Source organism: Durotheca rogersii, assembly GCF_024521655.1.
Source record: "Durotheca rogersii strain YMJ 92031201 chromosome Unknown GGS23scaffold_13, whole genome shotgun sequence".
Lineage (NCBI taxonomy): Eukaryota > Fungi > Ascomycota > Sordariomycetes > Xylariales > Xylariaceae > Durotheca > Durotheca rogersii.
Genome location: NW_026251244.1, coordinates 143,578 through 164,126, shown reverse-complemented (window position 1 = coordinate 164,126; position 20,549 = coordinate 143,578). Strand labels below are relative to the sequence as shown.

General features: G+C 50.2%; 4 protein-coding genes across 4 annotated transcripts; 3 read left to right on the top strand and 1 right to left on the bottom strand.

Moving 5' to 3' along the window:
- Positions 1-1,088: 1,088 nt before the first annotated feature.
- Positions 1,089-3,918, top strand: GGS23DRAFT_605634 (cyclin-domain-containing protein; the record flags this gene model as incomplete). Its single annotated transcript, XM_051519790.1, has 4 exons — positions 1,089-1,798; positions 1,852-2,243; positions 3,146-3,704; positions 3,849-3,918. The coding sequence occupies 4 exons, from the start codon at positions 1,089-1,091 to the stop codon at positions 3,916-3,918; spliced, it is 1,731 nt and encodes a 576-aa protein (XP_051371030.1).
- Positions 3,919-4,646: 728 nt separating this feature from the next.
- GGS23DRAFT_605633 (pyrroline-5-carboxylate reductase) lies at positions 4,647-5,697 on the top strand (the record flags this gene model as incomplete). Its single annotated transcript, XM_051519789.1, has 2 exons — positions 4,647-4,710; positions 4,793-5,697. 2 exons carry the CDS (start codon positions 4,647-4,649, stop codon positions 5,695-5,697), a joined length of 969 nt encoding a protein of 322 aa, XP_051371029.1.
- A 228-nt stretch (positions 5,698-5,925) lies between these two features.
- Positions 5,926-7,866, bottom strand: GGS23DRAFT_92772 (acyl-CoA N-acyltransferase). The gene is made up of 3 exons (XM_051521404.1): positions 7,687-7,866; positions 7,341-7,616; positions 5,926-7,287 (listed from the first exon to the last, which is right to left on the bottom strand). Exons 1-3 carry the CDS (start codon positions 7,697-7,699, stop codon positions 6,110-6,112), a joined length of 1,467 nt encoding a protein of 488 aa, XP_051371028.1. The 5' UTR covers positions 7,700-7,866; the 3' UTR covers positions 5,926-6,109.
- A 2,706-nt stretch (positions 7,867-10,572) lies between these two features.
- On the top strand, positions 10,573-12,243 carry GGS23DRAFT_92732 (Zinc/iron permease). The gene is made up of 4 exons (XM_051521403.1): positions 10,573-10,747; positions 10,830-10,846; positions 10,926-11,927; positions 11,980-12,243. Exons 1-4 carry the CDS (start codon positions 10,709-10,711, stop codon positions 12,158-12,160), a joined length of 1,239 nt encoding a protein of 412 aa, XP_051371027.1. The 5' UTR covers positions 10,573-10,708; the 3' UTR covers positions 12,161-12,243.
- The last annotated feature ends 8,306 nt before the right edge of the window (positions 12,244-20,549 follow it).

Genomic DNA, 20,549 nt, shown 5'->3' with positions numbered 1-20,549 from the left:
TAGTAAAAAGTAAGATACTTCCATAAGGACATTGAAGCTTCCAACATAAGAGGTATGGAATCGTAATCGCATTACAAGCCAGATATATTCAGCCAGCTAGATGTAGTAACACATCCGTATATACGCATCCCGATATGCTAATACAACTGTCTAGGGATGAGCTAATATGTCTATGTCTACCTCGCATACGTAGGTATGTACGGTGACAAGTACCTGCCTAGGTATACTAGAGGTGTGTGCCCCACTGTTACTTACCTAACCTCTAACCCCTCATTGATTAATTCCCCCCCCCGTCCACCTCCCATGTGCATAATCTTCAAGTGCTGCTGCTGGAACCACGGACGCCTTGTTCTCCCTCCCCAACTACCTAACCTACCCAACCCAGCAAGCCTAAGAGAAAAAAAAAAACGCCTACCGATATCTACCTCCCACTATATCCCTAAGTCAATATAGTCCAATTTTGCATACCACTCCGGTGCGTGAGGCATGTGGCACCTCCGGTAGCGTGATCCATTCACTGACCCCCGATTCGTCTCTCCCATATCCGGAGCGACGCTCTGTAAGGGCAGACCTGGGAGTGGTGGGTCACCGCATGGAACTCGTGCCGAAGCAAATCAGCACCCAACCGTGGCCCTTGGTTTTTTTTGCCGCTTTTCACTGTTCTGTGGTGCGTTCTTTACCTCTCGACCTTCCAATCCCTATCGGTCATGACATCGAATATGTCTCACCGCCGCCTCTCACAGAAAGCAGAATTCTCCTCCGCCTGCGACCACACCCTACCTAACCCGCATTCCCTCTTCTAGGCGAACCGCCAAAGCGAGGCGTAGAAACGGGGAGCGAGAGTGAGTGCGTGCGTGAGCGAGCGAGCGAGCAGAAGAGGGGAAGAACAAGAGAGAGAGGCAGAGACCGAGTCGGAGAGCGCAGGTGTGAGTGAAGGGAAAAGGGAAAAGAAGAGAAAAGAAGACAATCTCTCCAGTTGCAGAGGGTGCTATTTCCATGACTGTCCACTTAATCCCGTTGGCGTAAACAACGAGTCGATCGCTCCCCAATAGTCAAGACGGCCGAGACACTATGACGCTGTGGAAATCATGTTAACATCGTCGCCTACGATAGCAGGAGCAACGAGCGCATCGCCGAAGACTCTCCATTATGCGACATCACGTTCTCCGCAACAGTCGCCCAAGATAACGGTGCCATTACCGCGTCGCCAATCTCGACATTCTCTATCACGTTCCTCGCCTTCAACCTCCATACGCTCTCCGTCCCTGTCTAGGCCAAAGCAATATGTGGGAGTCGATGCCGCCACCCAGTACTCACCGATGGAACCCTTCGACCCCATGGTGCCCTTACGAGCCGCATCGGTGTCAGGTCCCAGAATATCAAGCTCCACGGCTGCCGCGACAGCGATAGCGACAGCACCAGCGACGGTGATGACCACGACCGAGATCGAACCCAAACCCGCAATTTTGGAGACTTCGGTTGAACCAAATATATCTTCGGGCAGAAACGCGGAGGCCCAACACCAGGTCCAGATCCAAACCCTCTCCCCTAATAAAAGGCGCAAATCGCAGGACCCCATCGCCGCCCAGCCATCTTCGTCGATAGTAGCTTTGAGCCAACCGAGCTCTCCAAAACGGTCGAGACCTAATGAAGGTCCTCCTAAGGTACTGCCTCTGAGATATGAGCTGTGTGACGTGGAGGATATGGTGGTCCTCATTTCGAACATGCTCGGGGAGTTGATTGAAACGAACGACTCGATTGCTATGAAAAGCGCCCACCTCACGAGGTTTCATTCTAGGTGCGTTCCGGGCATTTCACGCGACCGGGCGATGATATTGATGAGGAACATAGAACAGCTCCGGGCATATCAGTTCTGGACTATCTCCAGCGACTCGCGAAGCACGCTACGCTAACGCCGCCACTTCTCCTTTCCATGGTGTCCTACATCGACCGCCTATGCGAGGACTATCCTGATTTTACAATCAATACTCTGACAGTGCATCGCTTTCTGATCACTGCTGCTACAGTGGCGGGGAAGGGCCTGTCGGATTCGTTCTGGAACAATTCGTTTTATGCGCGCGTCGGTGGCGTTAAAGTAGCGGAGCTGAAACTGCTAGAGCTTGAATTTTTAGGTCGGGTGGACTGGAGGATAGTGCCCAACCCGGAAGTCTTGGTGGCCTACTATAAAGGTCTGGTTGCGCGTTGCCCCGGCTACAGCCTGCAAGATGAGTTGTCCCTATCTGGTGGGGAAGACGAAGACGAGGAGAATGAAGATATATCGAATTAAGCAGGGGGAAGGACGGTTCTCGGCCTGCTGAGGATGGGGGTTCCCCGGGGGTCCTCGTCACTGCGAGGTTTCAACTCCTTTGTTATACCGAAAAGCAAGAGTTGCTTCGGTCGTTAGATCTATTTTCGGTCATAAGCGACACGGAGAGCTTTGCAGACACCAAGAAGAATCGGGGTCGCGATCCGCACCGTCACATCCATAATGAGGGATGTGTAGTGCTCAACGGAGACTACTTACTGGACAGCAATACATGAGTGGCCCTGAGCGTATATAACAACTTGACACAAGTATCAGGACGACAACTGGGTTTTTATCGTAATAAATAGATCATTAATGTATTGGAGGGATCCATGAATTTACAATAATTCGGTTAATTACGTCTCTCTTGTGGAGGTAGGTATTTACATCGGCTACGTACCTCTCTGTATGCTGGGTTGGCAGTTGAGGCTCATTTGGTTACAGGAAGAGCAAGCGGGACTAGGGATACATATGCACATCGCATTGATGTATGAACATGGAATTTGCTTACTATGGGAAGTTGCATGTGTACCTGAATGCTACGTAGCCAGGCCCCACTGGAGGGGGGATCATCGATAAAGGTGCATACATGTAGGTACCTTATTTTACCTTAGGTTAGGTACCTCCTAAAAAGGTACCTCCTTTAGGTACTCTCCACTACATTACCTGGTACCTGCGTGCCGACCTACCTATTTCTGTACCGGACACTGTGAACACCGCCTGCTACACCCCGTACATCACAGATCAACTGCTATCAACCTACGCCATTCGACATTCGTAACCCTGACTCAACACTACTCATCGCTTTCCGCCTCCTTGAATTTTACCTTGGAAACTCAGCACCTGGCTTCAAACCCCATGAGAGCTCCATGAAGTTCCTATCAGGCGTCTACGGCCTCACGGCCCTCGCGCTGGCCAGCCTAGCCAGCACCGCCGCCAGCGACCGCACCGCCGCCATATACATCCAGCCCGTGTCACTTTCGGCTGGAGAGCCGGCATCGGCCCCAGCGCCTCTCGCCGAGGTCCGGTACGACGCGTCGGCGGGCGCGGAGGTAGTTTCCTACGAGGCACCCGAGCTGCCGGAGGGAACGCGGCTCGTGCGGGTCGGGGTGTGGGACGCGGGCGGTGGGCGGTGGGCGTCGTCGACTACGGTAGGTTCGGCGGATAACTTTGGCAAGGGATTGGCGCCGGCGCTGCTGTTGTCGGTCGACGCGCGCGGTGACGTGCTCAGTGCAGCGCTCCGCGGGGTCCGCATCGACGCCGGTCAGACGCGTGACTTCGGCCCCCGCGCCCTCCTGCTCCCCTCTCTACCCGGCCGCCAGCCCGAGCTCAACAAGCCCGTCGTGCTATCGCCCGAGGGCAAGACCGTCGCCCCCGAAGAGAAGACGTTATTCCAAAAGTAAGCCGACCCCATAACTCTTCCGCGCCTATCTGATCTTACTCTGGCTACCCCTCTGCTCCTAGTTGAGTAGCCAGCCTTGCCTGCTTACCTGGAGCACCATCTTTAGCCCATGATCTGTTTGCTAACCGTGGCGTTATGTAGATATTGGTGGGTAATGGCCGTTGTTCTCCTCCTAACAATGAGCGGAGGAGGTGGTGACCAAGGGAAATAAGAGTTAGACTACGCGACGGGACGGGGACGGGCCACATTGCTCTACTTAACCGAGAGAACTAGATTCTTACTTACTCCTTTTAACTATAGCAGCCTGCTCTCTATAGGTATAGATAGGATAGTGGCGATTATCCAAGGACAGGGCACTATTTATGTTGGCTTTGGCACTGCTTGCCGTATTTATACATCACAAGTGCACTCGCCTTCTACTCTGTGATAGGTCGTCAATACTGCCGACACTTAAAAATGCGGATTTATGGGAAGAGCGTGTTATGAACTTAATTTACAATCTCGTCGTTCACCAGTCTATCCCATCCAGGCGAGGCATCGCACTCGGTAGGTATACACATCCCAGGTACTGTTGGTTGTATGATTTCCACAGGCAGAGGGAACCAGCGATAAGATAAGCAAAAGTGGAAGCGATCGAAAGCAGTTGGCGGTGAATACTGGCATAAGGTAGCTGAGGTAACAACTAAAACAGGTTTCTGCTTGGGAAAACAACAAATCAGGACCAGGACTGGAGGCACATCGGGTGGTGGCACAGTTCTTCGTGAAGGCTTACACCCTATTCTTGACTTTTCTTCGCCTTCATTTTGCCTCTCCCGTCTTAGCCTACTCGTCTAGTCGTGCATTGGACTTGGCTTGGCTTCAACACCAAGACCAACCTCTTTGGGCTGCAGCGACCTCTTGACAGAAACACCCGAGCATACTACTACGATAGCTAACAATATGCTGGCCCTCACGCATCACGAACACAATGCGCCGGAACTGACGCTGTCGGTTCTTGGCTGCGGTATGTCTTGCCTGACGTTTCATGCAGCTCGCGGCAGCTAACGGATTGGCCCGTCCCCCTCCCCCCTCCCCCCGGTGATTAGGTACTATGGGTATTGCCATCCTCTCCGGCATCCTGAGCTCGCTACAGGAGATGTCCGGTCCCAAGCCTCTGCAGACACCTTCTGGACGCTCGACGCCCCAGGATGAGGTCCCCGCCCAGCTGCCCTCCCGCTTCATCGCTTGCGTGCGCAGTCCCGAGTCCGCCAAGCGGGTCAAGCAGGCCCTGTGGGCTCACAGCTCGTCGCTCAAGGTCGTGCAGCGGGATAACGTGTCGGCTGTGACCAAGTCCGAGGTGGTCATCCTCGCCTGCAAGCCCTACATGGTTGAAGAGCTCCTCAACGAACCCGGCCTGTCCAAGGCGCTCCACGGCAAGCTCCTCATCAGCATATGCGCCGGCGTCACCGTCCCGCAGATCGAGAAGGTCCTGCACGGCGCCGTGCCCGAGAAAGACCCCGAGGTCGACGGCCGCTGCCGGATCGTGCGCGCCCTCCCCAACACTGCCAGTATGGTCCGGCAGGGCATGACCGTCGTCGCCAACAGCAATCCACCCCTGCCCCCGCATACATCGAGCCTCGTGACATGGATTTTCCGGCGCATTGGTGACGTCCTCTACCTGCCCGCCGAGAGCATGGACGCGTCGACGGCACTCGCCGGCGCTGGCCCGGCATTCTTCTCCCTCGTGCTCGAGGCCGCTGTCGACGGCGCTGTATCGCTGGGCCTCCCGCGCGCCGAGGCGCTGCGGATGGCAGCGCAGTCCATGAAGGGTGCTGCTGCCCTGGTGCTCAGCGGGCAGCACCCCGCGGTGCTCCGGGACAATATCAGCACCCCCGGCGGCTGCACCATCGAAGGCCTTCTCGTGCTCGAGGACGGTCGGGTCAGATCCACCGTGGCCAAGGCGGTGAAGGAAGCCGCCGTCGTCGCGAGCCAGCTGGGCAAAGGTATCTAAAGCTGAAGAAAATGAGGGAGAACCCTCGGCGTCGAATGTATACATGGGGTGGAGTTAAGGGCGTCGTATATCCTGTATAGACTGTGTCCCAAAATGCCGGATAATGCGTTCATGTATCCGCTGATCGCCGCACTCGCCTGCTTTTTTCGCCTAATCAATCGTCTCACATGAGAATGCAGTTGGTAGTGTAGGTAATGACTACATGTCTTCCGTACAACGACTAGCAGCCGAGCCGTGCTCTATAACAGCCAATAATGGCATGTTCCTCGGGCAAGATACCTAATTACGACCTCTCGAAACCAGCGCGAAAGTACAGGAGGTATCTATGATTCAATGCCAGCCATAACTCCGTTCCCACCTGCAAAGCACGAGATTTCTCTCATAAGCGTCTAAAAGCCAAGACTATGCCTTCCTACGAGGCGTCCCCGACGCGGGCCTTTTTGCTCACGGGATTCTCGCCGGCGTCCGCGACATCGAGCTTCCTCTTCCCATCCGAAGCGGTAGTCGCCGACTCGAGCCGGTCCAGAATCCTCGCATACTCCCACTCGACGTTGCCGACAGTCTCGTTTAGCTTAATGATGCGCTCCGTGATCTCGAACTCGCCTAGGACAGACATATTGCGGCGGTACAGCCGCTGCTTGAGAAGCAGACGCCAAAGCGCGTAGGCATGCTTGTCGGCTTCCGGTGCCGCTTGCTTCCCAGAGTCCCTTTCGGCTTGGGGCCGGACGGAATCGGGAAGGGTGGACATTAGGTGCATCTCGACGAGTCGTGAGAATTGCCGGGGCGCGATTTTCGACTTGACCCGTAGACTTTCCAGCCTCGCGATGTCTACGATCGGATCGCCAGAGGCGCTTGCATCTTCCGAAGCGGATACTTGCGTGCTGTGGTGCAAGGTGGCACCCTTCTCGGGGATAGCGATCTCGGTGTTCAGCCTGAGCCCAGAAAATTCCGGCGCATTCTTGCGCAAGTACTTCATGTCGCACAAGTCCCGCAGGAGGTCGAAGTCGTCGTTCGGATCTTCCACGGTGACTTCTTTAACGGCGCTGTTGTTTATCGCTAGCTCGAAGATGGTATTGTAGAGGAAAGCGCCGATTCCCTTGCCTTGAAAGGGAGGGAGGATGACAAACTGTGAAATTCGCACGCGGTGAGGCAGGTACTCGAGTGGAAAGTCCCCCGTCGGTAGCTCCCAAGACTCGTTATTGGGAATCTTTCGAGGAGCAGGTGTTTGGTACATCCAGAAATTATAGACCGTCGAGTAGCCCTGGAAAGTATACTGATGCTTGCCCGCCGCAGCGGGATCTGCTTCCTTCTTGTAAACGAAGAAGATGGACCATCGAGAGAGAGAATAGGCGGGTTCATCCTTCCCTTCGGCATCGACTCCGATGTAAGATCCCCCTTCGATGAAGAGAAGAACTACGAATTGGATGCGCTTGACGAGTTGTAGGATAGCCGGATCGGACAACTTGCCATGCCAAATCTCGTACGTCTCTCCGTTCTTCTCATAGGTCTTGAGGAGGCTTCCGGGAGGGGTCCAGTTGTCGGGGATATTCTTAATAGCTAACTGGAAGTCTTGCTTCGATTGGAAGGCGACTGGGCATTGTTAGCAGACATCGGAAGCGTCATGCTAGAAGAGGGGCGCAAACCTCCGGGCAAGAACTCTCTCAAAGTCTCCCTGATATCAACTGCCTCAACATCACCAACAGCCGTAAATTTGCGCGCGGACGAAACGGAAAGATTCGGTCGCAAATCCCTAGCATCGTATTGCAATTCAATCCTCAAGCCCTTATATCCGAAAATGCTCTCATCCTGGCCAAAGACGGCATACGTAAACTCGGGGTGGAAGGATGCGACTTTATCGATGGCGGTGGCAGTCGGTCGCACAAGCGACAAGGAAAGCGCATTATTGGCATTGACCGTCCCTGAGAGAGATTTAGTACGGGAAATACCTGGTAAGACAGAAATGAGGTAGATGGATCAGGTGTCACCTACACTCGTCCTCCATCTCGACACGCAAGGCTCGCAAGGCTCAGATGTGGATGATCGATCAGCGTTACAAGTCGTCTGGGAATTTTCGATCGGCGAGTTGAGATTGCATGGGATGAGATGAAGACAAGATGCGATCTGATACTCTGCGGCAACAAGTAGCAAGTGGCAGGCGTAAGAGGCAGCTTCGTGAGCTAGCTAGGTAACTGCCAGGCCGTTGCGAGAGAGCAAATTAAATCAATCGATTGAGGACTAGCAATAGAGTCGCGAGGAGAACTGTTGGAATAGCAACTATCTCCTGACTTCCCAATGCGCAATGTGTAAAGGACCCGAGTAAGGAGACGGAGGGAGGGTTCAGTGTAAACCAAACCGACAATGGATGACTTTGGTGGAAGTTTTCGCACCACCTACACTTAACGCGCTTGGAGATATGTAGGTAGGTATATGGCGTTCTGGGTTAGGAACAAGGGTCCTCTAGCTGGGTACCCAGGCACATCTTAAGGTACATGCACCCACCCCCATATCTGTACTGTGATATGACTACCTACGTCATGTACCGAATGCATACATGCAGATATACTTAAGGTACCAAAGATATAAGTATTAAATATTTAATACTACTTATTATAAGTACTTATTTACTATTATAAAAAAGTTAATAGTAAAGTATTTTTATAATAATTATAAATATTTTATTAGTAGTAGTAGTATAATATAAATAAATATTTAATATAATATAATATAATTATATTTAATATTTTTTTAAATATTTTTTTAAAAAAATTAAATGAATAAGTATATCATTATTCTTAATTTATTAACTTATTATTTATTTATAGTAAAAGCAATTCTTAATATAAAATCTATAAACTTTTATTTTTTTTCATAGCATATCGAAGTTAGGTACGTGCTTAGGTAGTACTAACAGGTACGTAAGGTGGTTATGCCTTTCCTAGAGCTGTAGAAGGTACCTATATGCACCCTCTACCTCCTGCCTTAAGAAACCTTAGGTGCCTCCTCTCAAGTACGTGATAGAGCCCTGTACATCCAGCGTTGTGATTTTAGTTAATTATTCCAGTCCACCCCCGGAATAAGAATAACTAAAACAAATAGAATAATAACTAAACTAAACTAAAAAAAAATTTCTACGGAATAAAAATAAACTAAATTAACTAAGGATTAACTAAATTAACTAAAAAAACTAATATTTTGAATATTTTATACATGTAATAATTGAAATTCGAATTTTTATTTTTCTTTAAAAAATAATATATACATAATACGTTATAAATCGTTTATATAGATTATTAATAATCTAAGAAAATTCTAAAACCGTTTTTTTATTAAATTAATAAGTAGAATATAAATATTTTTAAAAGGTTTTTATATATTTCTATAAATTTCTATAAGTTTCTTTAAGATTCTTTATATTATAAATTAAGTTAACTTAATAATAAATCGAACTTTCGAGATTAAATTACTTATTATTATAAAGATCTCATTATATAATACTAGAAACTTCTAGAAATATTATTATATGTATAAATATTCGATAGTTTTCTGAAGGTTTTTATTTTCTCCCTTTTAATCTTACTTTATCATACGAAACTCTAAGCTATATAATTTGATTTTCATATCATTATAAGTTTTAACTTTGGCTCTATTAATTTATATATCAAATCAATATTATATAACAAATATTAAAAGTTCTTCGATTCTAAGAAATATTATAAATAAATCTCAAAATCGTTTATTACCTAATACGGTTAAAGAGCTTATTTTATTCAAGAATTTAAAGGTTAAAGATGTTAAAGAGTTTAAAAAGTTAATGAAAACGAAGAAGATATGGAGAAAGAGATAGAAAATAACAAAGATTGATTATTATTATTTTTTATAAATATAATAAATATAATATTAAGTTCAGTATTAAAGTTATTAGAGTTTAGCTAAAGGTAAAGGGTTAGGGTTCAAGTAAGGGTTAGTATTTAAGTAAGCATTAAAGTTAGATAAGTTTACTATTAGAATAAAGTTTAAAAGAATATATTTATATATTATATTAATATAACTTCTTTATTTTATTCCAAATTTTATAATTAATTAAAATAGTTCTTTTCATATATACTTATATATATAATAAATATATTAAACTAGCATTTTATTACCCTAATATATGAAATAAAAAAAGATTTTTAGTTTTTTTAGTTAATACAATGACTAAAAATATTAACTAAAGTAACTAAGGAATAATTTTAAACTAACTAAAAAATTTTTATTCCAGTCCACCCCCGGAATAATAATGTATTAACTAAGGAATAAATAATTAACTAAAAAAACTAAGGAATAATTTCACAACCCTGTGTACATCTACATCTAGGCTCTTTCCCCACCTAAATTACATCCCCCAAATCTGAATCACTTGTAGGGGTTACCTAAGCAGGGGGCAGGTACCTACCTAGGAGGTAGATAATAATAGGAAGCATATACTTGCGCAAGGGCCAGTGCGAAGTTCCTAGGTAGGAAAATCGGAGCGGCAGTGACGCGCTCTGGCCCCGCCTAGAAAATGGGTAAATTTGTAGCAGGGATTGCCGACAGCCTAGCGGCCGTTTATTGGACACCTGCAGCAACGGCTGGGACGGCTTGAAGATTCGGGCTGGATTTGAGGCTACAATCGAAAAAAAAGTGGCCAACCTACCACCACCACCACCACCACTACAATCATCACTACTACTGCCGTCGCCATTATCTTTCCTTGCCATCCCATCTTCTGCCTCCGTCCCGCCGTCTCCCTCCTGTCGAATCGAGTCCAGTCACGTCGCCTTGACGGGCAATCAGTCAAGTTTGCGGCTTGCCATTCTCTGAACTTGTCAATTCTATTCTTCCTTTTTCAATTGTCTAGTCTCGACCAACCTAGGCGCCGCCCGATTCCCCAGACCCGGAATCCAATGAATCGGTAGCAGGAAACCCTCTCCACCAAGCAATTTCCCTCACGGGCGCCTCCTCCTTGAGTTGAGCGAACACAGCAGCAACCATGGCTGGGACAGGGCTGCTCGTCCTACTCGCCTTGACAGTATGCCGTTTCCCTCCTCCATACCCACCCCCCTAGCTCCCTACGCGGCGACTTGGACACTGATGAACTCTCTTCTTTCCAGGTTGTCATGGCTTTAGCGTGAGTTCCTTCAACAACCCCGCCCCCCCCAAGTATACCAAGCACCTGTCTCTGCAGACCAGAAACCTAACCGAAACAGCTCCTTTCTCGCCGGCGCATTACCGCTATCTATGTCCTTGTCACAATCTCAGCTCCGATTGATATCGAGCATCGGCGTGGGTATCCTCGTCGGTACCTCGCTTATAGTCATAATACCCGAGGGGATCGGCGCGATCACCGAAACTTCCGCCGTCCCCGCCCATTCACAAAATACGAGGAATATACATGCGCCCAAGTCTCTGCTGGAAGTCAAATGGGTAGATAGCCGATCTCTTAGCTCGCAGGGCGATTTAGCATGGACCAACGTACCCGGAAGAAAGGGGGATGGTGACGATGCGTTACATGCGCGTTCCGGTGCAATGATTCCGGAGGAGAGTAGTACCAGCTTCGCGCCCTACGCGAGGAACCCTACGGAGGATCAGGGTACTGCCTCAGACGTAGAGCCGAACCCCGAAGGGGGCCATCGACATGCCCAGGGGGGATTTGAACTTCCTACATTCTACATTGGCCTCTCGCTGATCCTCGGCTTTGTCCTCATGTTCCTGATCGATCGACTGCCCCGTCACGCATCGGAGAACTTCCAGCCGCCGCCAGCGCCCAGGCACATTAGCTTGAGCAATCTAGGCGGCTCGTCCCTGGCTGGTGGCGTAGAGGAACGCGAGGGTTTCCTCGGCTCCTTAGCACCAACACCGAAGCAGTCGAGAAGCCTAGCGACCACCACGGGACTGGTCATCCACGCCGCGGCAGACGGCATCGCGATGGGGGCGTCAGCCACCTCTCCAGATACCAAACTAGGCTTCATCATATTCATCGCCATCATGGTGCACAAGGCGCCCGCGGCCTTCGGACTAACCTCCATCTTGTTGAAACAGGGTCTCTCTAAGCGCGCCGCGCGTGGTCACTTGATCGTCTTTAGCCTAGCTTCTCCATTCGGAGCCTGGGCAACCTTCCTCCTCGTCAGTTTTCTCGGTGGGGGCAGCGGCGGCCAGCTAAACCAGTGGTGGACCGGCATGTTGCTACTATTCTCAGGAGGGACGTTCCTGTAAGTGATGTCCACCACTCCGCTCGGTCTATGTTCGTTAATACCTCCCCAGATATGTCGCGATGCATGCCATGCAAGAAGGAGACTCCCCCTTTGGCCACGATGTAGGCTCGCTAGCCAACGGCTACGACGGCAATCCGCGCAAACACGCACACCCGCAGATGCGGGAGACGCTAGCGACCATGATTGGCATGTTCCTGCCTCTTCTCACACAGTTCGGGCATCACCATTGATGACGTTGGTCCAGCCCGTCCTTCTTCCCATTTTCTTCTATTCTCTAGTTTTCCTTTTCATATTAGATCAGCGCCCCCTCCGTGAGCCATTGGCGGAGCTAGGGGCCGGCCCTGTGGAGCTGAACAGTTAACTTCATATGTTTGAGTCCGGGGGGAAAACGACGGATGGAAGCGGAGATACCTCACAGGCACTATCTCTTATTAAAAGAGAAAGAAAAGGGGGTGAGATTTTGCGATTACGTATCGCGTACGCAAGGGCGTCGTACTGAAACTCTGATTAATTCCCGGCACAACAGAAGTTATGACATGCTCATTCGTGTACAGAATATACCCTCCCGGCATGTAAATAGACTAAACTTGCCGCTAATTCCTATGTACGGATATGATAAAGATAGGGGGAAGGCTCCCCCCCTTTCTAGTCACTCATCACGGGGTGACAGAATTTCCCCACATAGCATCAGGTCCACTTGATACCCATCAATCATTGTTCATTGTGATATACATGCTGTAGCACCTCGTAACGAGGTCTACCCGTCATGCTTATACTCCGGAACCAGACGGATAGCCAGCCATAAGAGGGGGGGAGGAGAGAGAGCTCATGGTTTCTCCTTGCTTTGACTTCATAAAGTGCGGATTTGCGATAGGGTTCATAAGAATGCTTTATCTCTTCATCCAAATCGCTTAGATTATCACTGGCAAGTCTAGCTGAGTGTGTAGATGGGAGCGGCCAACTAACCTGCATGTGGGATATTCAAACCGACAAGGTCGAAGTAATAGGCAGGTAACCCCGAGAGGGTTTTGTCAGTCATACTGAGTGTTTCTCGGCGACGAGGCCACCCAGCAGAAGTATACCATATTGAGCCGTATTACCTCTCTACCTTCTTCGAAAACCGCCAGAGAGTATGGTTTCGTAGTTCGAGGGCCGTATCCATCCTGTTTTCAAAACCGAGCTCTACAATGTTAGTGCGCCTAGAACTTGAACATTCCCGGCTTACAACCGCGAGTCAGCCAAGCAGATGAGTAGATGACCGATATCATACCTCTTTGCTTTGCTCCTGGCGCTCGTGTCTATGTTAGTTAATTTAGGGGTGACATTGATCGCTTTCAGAGCGGCCGTCGGCAGTCCTGAGCAAGCCCTCGGGTGGACGAAGCCATCTATGAGGCGAAACACGAAGACGTACCCGCTCCCAAAGCGTCGACGTCTCACCAGGCGAGGGCGCAGTCGCACATGACTACCACTTATATCGAAGAAACAGCCCATCACAGAATAACCACACCCACAAGCCTATACAACCCACCTTTTCCCCTCAGAGAATAGGTCCCGGCCTATGATGCTACCAGTGTACCTACAAATCACCGGGCCGATGCACACAGGCCCTGGCCCCGGCGAGCTTTGTAAACGACTGTAAGCTGGCAAACGAGCGAGGGCGCTTCAGCCTTGCGTCTCCTGCATAATCACGGTGCAGAAGCCAATGATGGCCGGCGACCATCTTTGAACAGGTCCCAGTTACTTCCGCGTTGCGCAAGTAAGCTGCGGCGCACGCTGGCCGCGGGCGCTCTCGTAGAACTCGCGGGCGGGTTCGGCTCGAGCAAGCAGCAAATGCCGATCGATAGAGACGATGATGTTCTCTCGGAACGCGCGGTCTCGCACCCCAAGGCCCGGACAGACATTCCTGTCCGCTTACTGTGTGGAGTTTGCCGAGACTGCCCCAGTGCAGCAGCGCTTACCGTTCTGCCTATAATGGGGGTTAATCGTCCCTGTTTTATCCGTATTGTAAATCAAGTCGCTGATGCTGACCGATACGATCGGGTCTGGCCCGGTGCGGAGGGACGAACCGGACTGGGCCAACCAAGAAGCCGGACGCATTTTTATTTTTAGCTGGCTGATCAAGACTCGTAGTCATAATTCCGATAGGGTCTTTTCCTGTCAGGTATGTGAGGCCACTCCGAAGGCGAGTGTAGTAGCGCCTGGTAGGTAGAACTAGCTGTCCACGGTCTGAGACACAAGTTGAAGGCCGTAAGCCCAAACGCGATCGTGAACTTTGACGCCTCAACTAAGCCGGTGACCACCTTGGCGCATCAGCAACCCGCTGTTCATAGCCCACGGGAGACCAGCGAGGAGCATGTTAGTGTGATGTCATACATAGCCACCTGTTGCTATACAGAACGAGCTATATGTCCCACGGTCGCTGTGAGGTTCGGGGGGAAGTAATCTCGAGGAGAAACGACTCGCGAGCCCGTGCCGTGTAACGATAGGTCTCTCATATCCGACCAGCGCTTCTCCACGTCCAAGCAAGGTCCTTACGCGTTCGACAGATGATCCTTCCCGCTAGATGACCAGCCACTCGCAGGTGAGAAGTTTGATAGACCGCCCCGCGTCTGGGAGAACTCTCGGAAAGGGATACCTAGAACCGGTGACACAGAGTGTAAGATCTTTGTGACCTTTATCTCGACGCGATTGGTAGCGGCGAAGCTGAGTTTTCTGTAGTGGAAAAGGAAGACACAACCAACGTGTAACTGGGTAGGTAGATAGTGTTTCGAGCCTGCAGGTTTATAAGCCGATAGTGTTGGGGCCGCTTCGGTTCTATGTTGTAAAGCGACAGGATTTAATGGAGAGAACATAAGACGACGAGACAGTGGGATTCGCTTGAGACCCTTGACGCGATCTGTTAACGTTCCTATCAACTCAGGAGCCACCCGGGCAGAGCAGACACGCGTCCGTCATCGGACGTCGAGATGACGCCAAAAAGGGGCGTAGTTCAATATAGATGTAGGCATGCACTTGAACCCCTGTTCGCTCAATGCACATGAAGCCAACATGATATGGGCTAGGACTTCTCCTGCTGGCAATAGCATGCTATACTATACCATGCAGAAGAATCATCGTTATAAACCCGAAGGAAAGTTGCCCCTGTGCCGTTCGTCAGCGCCAATCTATTACAGCGTTTATAATGTTATGTAGGTAGCATACGTTTTACTAACTCCGAAGTAACTATACGCCTCCCTAGGTAGGTAAGCGATTCGAGTATCATATACCGTCGTTCACCGCCGTCCCGTTTTCGTTCACAGGCCCCTCTCTAACCTAACATAGCGCGCCTACAGAAGCTCTGATCGACTAGTCGGTTAAGGATATGCCAGGTTTGCGAGTGTATGTACCATGTCGCCTATAATGCAACCGCTAGGTCAGATGCTCTGGAATGCTCACTTACGGCGCAAACGTCCTAACAAGCTTTCTCCTTGTGCCTAGCAAGGGAGAGTTGGTTTGGTCAACGGCGTGTTGCTAAGACTAACTCTTTATGGCACTCTGAGCCTGGCCAACTCGATTTTGAGATGGGGCCCTAGGGGCGGGCTTACTTACATACGCAACATCATATGCAATGCCGACGAATACTAGCATCTAGATCAATCTAATGAAACGTGGGGGTCAACCCGCGATATCTCGTATAATCTGACGAATGGCATCTAGTGAAGATATCCTGACATGAGGTTAAGGGATATAGCGCGAGAAGTGCCAGAAAAATGAACCCTCCAAATAAATTATGTCAAGTTGGGTGTTAGCTATCACGAAAAGAACCGAATCATACCATCAAACCGAGTTATTCGGATCCTATGAACCCAGTACGCGGCGCCAGTTCCATTCACGCTTACTAGGAGGGTGTCGGCGATTTAATATCCTGCTCATTCTGTGCCGCCCAGCGAATCCTACTGTCCGTGGGATTCCGTTCCGCCTAATCCATCCTCATCCGCAAATGGAATGATGGCACTAGCATAGGGCGGAATGGTGCTCCCAGTATTATGTCTGCGTGAGTATGCGACAGACTTGGGGCACACACCCAAGCTGAATCTGAATCCGGCCAAGATCGCCTTTCGAAGCTCGACGATGAAACGATCTCGTCAATCTAGGTGGCGAAAATGCTGGTCGCAAGGCCAACACCCTGACAACCCCGGTTGCTCGCAGAGGGGCCATCCGGGCGACAATTGACCGCGTTAGGGTAACAAAATGACTGTACGGTTAGGTTGAGAATTGCTATTGCGGTAATAGAAGATCTGGTACATCACATTTGCTAGGCGTGGACTTTCGAGCTTTCTTGTAGTGGTAGCACGGGCTCTCTTATCTATTATGGCATACCTATAGAAATAAAATCGCACCGTTGCCCCTTCGTTTACTCACTCGGGTAGTCATGTGGGCCCAATACTGTGGAGTTTACAGCGATAGTACCTTAGATGTAGGCAAGTAAATCGGCAGCTGAGCATTCGCGGGGGGTCGAATGCTGGTACCCGGGCGAGTACCTATATCCTCAACTCGAGCGAATCGTCGTCGTATCGGTGGGACCGTCGCTGCGAACCGAAGAGCTTTACGAAGCGGCGGAGCTTATGCTGAAACTCGACGTCGAAAATTGACAGGTTCCGTGGCCCGGGTGAGACGGAACCTTGGCTCGGTTCTCTCCACACGTCCCCTCGCACACGATTATCAACGATTGGGTTAACGTACGGACCCTTACGCACGTTGTCGATTGGGGCGCCAACATCGAGCTGCAGCCTCACCTCATGGCTCTAACCATACGCGTCGCCATCGACTCGACGTTCCATCCCCGCCAAGCAACCCATGGTGCTGCCTGGTACATGTTCTGGACCGGGTACTACCGAGACGCCATCCCGCCTAACGTCCTACCCCCCCTGCCACCCTTTAGGTCGCGGACTACGGTAAGATTGATGGGCACTGCGTCGTGCTGACCGCCAAGTCTGAGCATCGGCACCTCAATAATTCACGTGACGGGCGGACCGTTGTACGTGAAGACACACATACCTACCTACGCTGACGGCAGGCGAAGGCGGGGAAGTGATCACAACAGGCCTACAGAGGGGTTGTCAGGGTAGGTTCCCGTGGTGCGTAGCGGTGAAGCCGGGGAGATATCTCCCGCCATCATAAGGATGTCGGGGAAGCGGCCCTCATTGAGCGCTGAGACGAGTTGTTAGGGCTGCAGGAGATCGACCGCATGGCGACTATCAAGGACGATGCATGGCTCAATGGAAAGTTGGTAGGACTTGGAAGCAACCTGCAGGGATAGGTTCAGGGACTCGCGGGATAAGATCATGTTGAGAGGTAACGATGTCCTATAGAAGGGCAGGTTCATTGAGTTGGGATTCTAATATGTGAAGAATAAGGGATAGTGGACGCAAAGCAAGAGTGATGTAATTGAATAACGCTAGCAATGCCCGTCCCCTTGCGATAGATGAGTGGTAGTAGGATTTATTTAGGTAGTTGAAGGTATCCTATGCGCTGGGCCAAGGTAGGACGCTCCGGTCGAGGGGATTGGCGCGTCAACCAGAATGACCGCAGCGCCTCTCTGTATGGGAACAAAGCTTGACTGAAAGGTGTGTAATGTGTGCCTTAGGTGGGTAGGTAGGAGGTAGGTACCTTGGGTTAGATGCTCATAACACCCGCTGAGACGTCCATCCTTAGGCTGAGCGCCTAATATACGTACATACATACCTAGCGAAAAGGCCTGGCCCCTGATGCACTGCCTATCATCATGAGGCGGTTACCTACCTAGGTAGGTAGGCAATTTGCCAAGGTACAAAGGGTCCTTCTAGGTTTAGGTACGGACTGTCTAGCGTATTCAGCAGCCGGGCCGGCGACCTTCTACAGACATGCTATCTACCTAGGTATATTTATTACATGCCTACAGGCTATACCTAGTAAGCTTGCGACCGGTAGGCAGCGAAAAAGCGAGACAACTTCGTAAATCGACCTACCCGAGCCCGGGTAGGCAAGCAGGCAGGTTAGGCAGGGTACATTAAAGGCACAACCTAAGTCGTGGGTGAGCTGGCTTGAATAACGGTGTGCATTCCTATTGGCGGGTACCCGATCCTCTCTCTCCAAGCTCCGCGTACAGATTTGGTTCAGAAAGCTACGTACGTTTCGAGGATGCCTACCTCGTAACGTAAACGTCTAACCCAACCTGCCGACCTAGTCTATTTTCTTACCTGTCGTCTCGTAACGCCCTCGGACTTATCCGCCTGTCCGCCCAACCTATCTACGTCTTAGGTTCCTTGCTATATACCTGCCTGTAAGACCCCTTCCGAGTTTCCAATCTCTAATCATGTTCTCGCCTTATCTGACACCCGATATCAAACAGGAATTACTAAACTCGCTTTTATAACTGGATAACTACGGTACTGCTAGTCCCATAGAAGCTTAGCATGGACTAAGTAGTTATCTAGGCTGCGAAAGTGCACAAAACGCTCCCCAAGCCGTCTCTGTAAAACGGGCGACTTGAGCACATGCCTGACTACCTACCTAGGCGTCTACCTAAGCATCTACCTCCTGGGTAGGTTAGGTACCTACTGCGTGCAACCTCAAGCCGGTTGGCCAGATAAGAACTAACTAGGTATTATGTAGGTAGCTAAGGTAGTGGTCGTCATAGATTTATGTGCATACCTGAACTATGGAACGGACCGTGATGGCGCATTACCAGATGAGCCTAGTATTTTTATCCACTCAGATAGGCAACCATTAATCCTCGTCTGGCAGGGAACATGCGGGTTTCTCTATGTATATGTATGCCCTACAAATATATACACATGTACAGGCAATTCGACCAGTATGAATTAGCGTCTGAATCGCGCTTATTTTAACGCGTTCCTGGCGTTTCCTTCGGTGTGATATTGCCCTCGCCCCTGTCCATCTCAGCAGGTCCCGCCGAGACTATGCAACCGAGTAGGTTGCTAGGATATTCGCAGTCGTAAAAAAAAAAAAGTTTAGTACATACTGAGGTAGGTAGGTATATAGGTACGTGCGATCACGCAAGAGGCAGAAATGCGGCGACGATAATATCCAACTACATGTTGCCTGCCCACCAACCTAATCGTGCCCCCGAATTGCCTTCGATGGGTATGTACCTGTGTGTTATCCTGAAGTCGTTTTTATACACGGCCCTTAGGGGGGCTGTCAGCACCGAACCCCACTCACCTTCACACGCCAATTAGGCTAAGATCACCACCCAAGGCTTGTTTCGCCATGTGGAATACAGGCTTGTTGGTGAATCCAGAATCAAAAAGCATCTGTCTAGGACTGGAGTTGACATGGGCCTCCCTTAGGCAGGTAAGAGACCTAACTTAGGGAAGTTAGCCGGGGAACTCCCCATATGTATGTATGGCGTGGACCCGACATTACGTGCCTGTAGCCAACATGCACAGAGTGTATGTAGATATGTGCACATTGAGGGAATTACCTAAGAGGAGACCAGGTGGCCGATCTCTTTCCAGGCATGTCGTGTCTAACGCCCATTGTGTGCTTATCTTAGGTACCTAACATTGTATAGGTATACTGAGTCACGTGCTTGGTGGTCAGATAATCTCTACTCTACCACGTTCCTGATAAGACGTTGCCTTCTTCGCTCCTTGGTCCAGCCAATCTCCCCCCCCTCCCCCCCCTTTTTCCTTAAATCCCACTCCTGTCTTCTTTTTGCCTCTTCGGCCCATACGGTGATCTGCCAGGGAGGCACAGAACGTCCTAAGGTCTCTTTAGGAGACCTACGACTGCGTCTAACCCAACCTTGCTTATGATGGATCGCTAAAGAGCCCCGGACCCGCAAGCGGCTACCAATTTGGAGCGCGCTAGCCATTCACTCCATCCGGTCCGCCGGCTCTTCAAGCCTCCTCGAGTTCCGTGTCTCGTCCCTTCAGGGTCCTGCCCTAGCCCGATTCCAAGACTCCATGTGTCCCTGATGCCTAAGTGTCTTCTAGTCGGAAGATCCTTGAAATGCGAAACCTGAAGGAACCGAACAAATTAGGTACCTAGATTGGCCGCTCTGTCCGGGAGGTCCCTAGCATTTGCGCGTCGGTTTTTCTATCTACCTACCCAACTGAGATTCTTCCGATAGCTGTCGTCGATGCCAGAATATCAGCAGTGACGGCAGCGGGCACATTTAGGCCTAGGCAGTAAGTAGTCTGCACACCGAGTCGGACTCGCTGATTTGTCCTACAGCCCCCCCTCTCTCCCCCTTTTCCCTCAATTCCTACTCGGCACTCTCTCCTAACTTCCTATGCATGTCAGCCAACCAGCCGCAAGCGGCAGATATGCTCACGCCACGAATCACATTGCCGCTATGGAAACTATCACGTTGAGATTATGCATGTTGTGTTTCACGACTCAAGGTATAATACAACTTCTCGTAGGATCTAATCCGGTATGGGCGTTGCTTCAGCTTAAACCATATGCCTAAAATGTTTAAGACTTGGTATTAGAAGGGGGTGGAGGGCAAGTTGGACCGAGTTGACTCCCGTGGATGGTGCCACGACCAGAGAGCATGGGTTCCTGCACCGCTGTAATCCTGATATCTCGGCGATCCAGGCATGTCAGCGGCGCCAGGTAGCGGGCTGCACG

Excerpts from the sequence above, each read along its gene's own strand:
- GGS23DRAFT_92772 (XM_051521404.1), bottom strand. Across the intron at positions 7,288-7,340 it reads GAGAGAGTTCTTGCCCGGAG|TCGCCTTCCAATCGAAGCAA; the intron begins GTTTGCGCCCCT and ends AACAATGCCCAG.
- GGS23DRAFT_92732 (XM_051521403.1), top strand. The coding sequence starts at position 10,709 with ATGGCTGGGACAGGGCTGCTCGTCCTACTCGCCTTGACA. Across the intron at positions 11,928-11,979 it reads TTCTCAGGAGGGACGTTCCT|ATATGTCGCGATGCATGCCA; the intron begins GTAAGTGATGTC and ends ATACCTCCCCAG.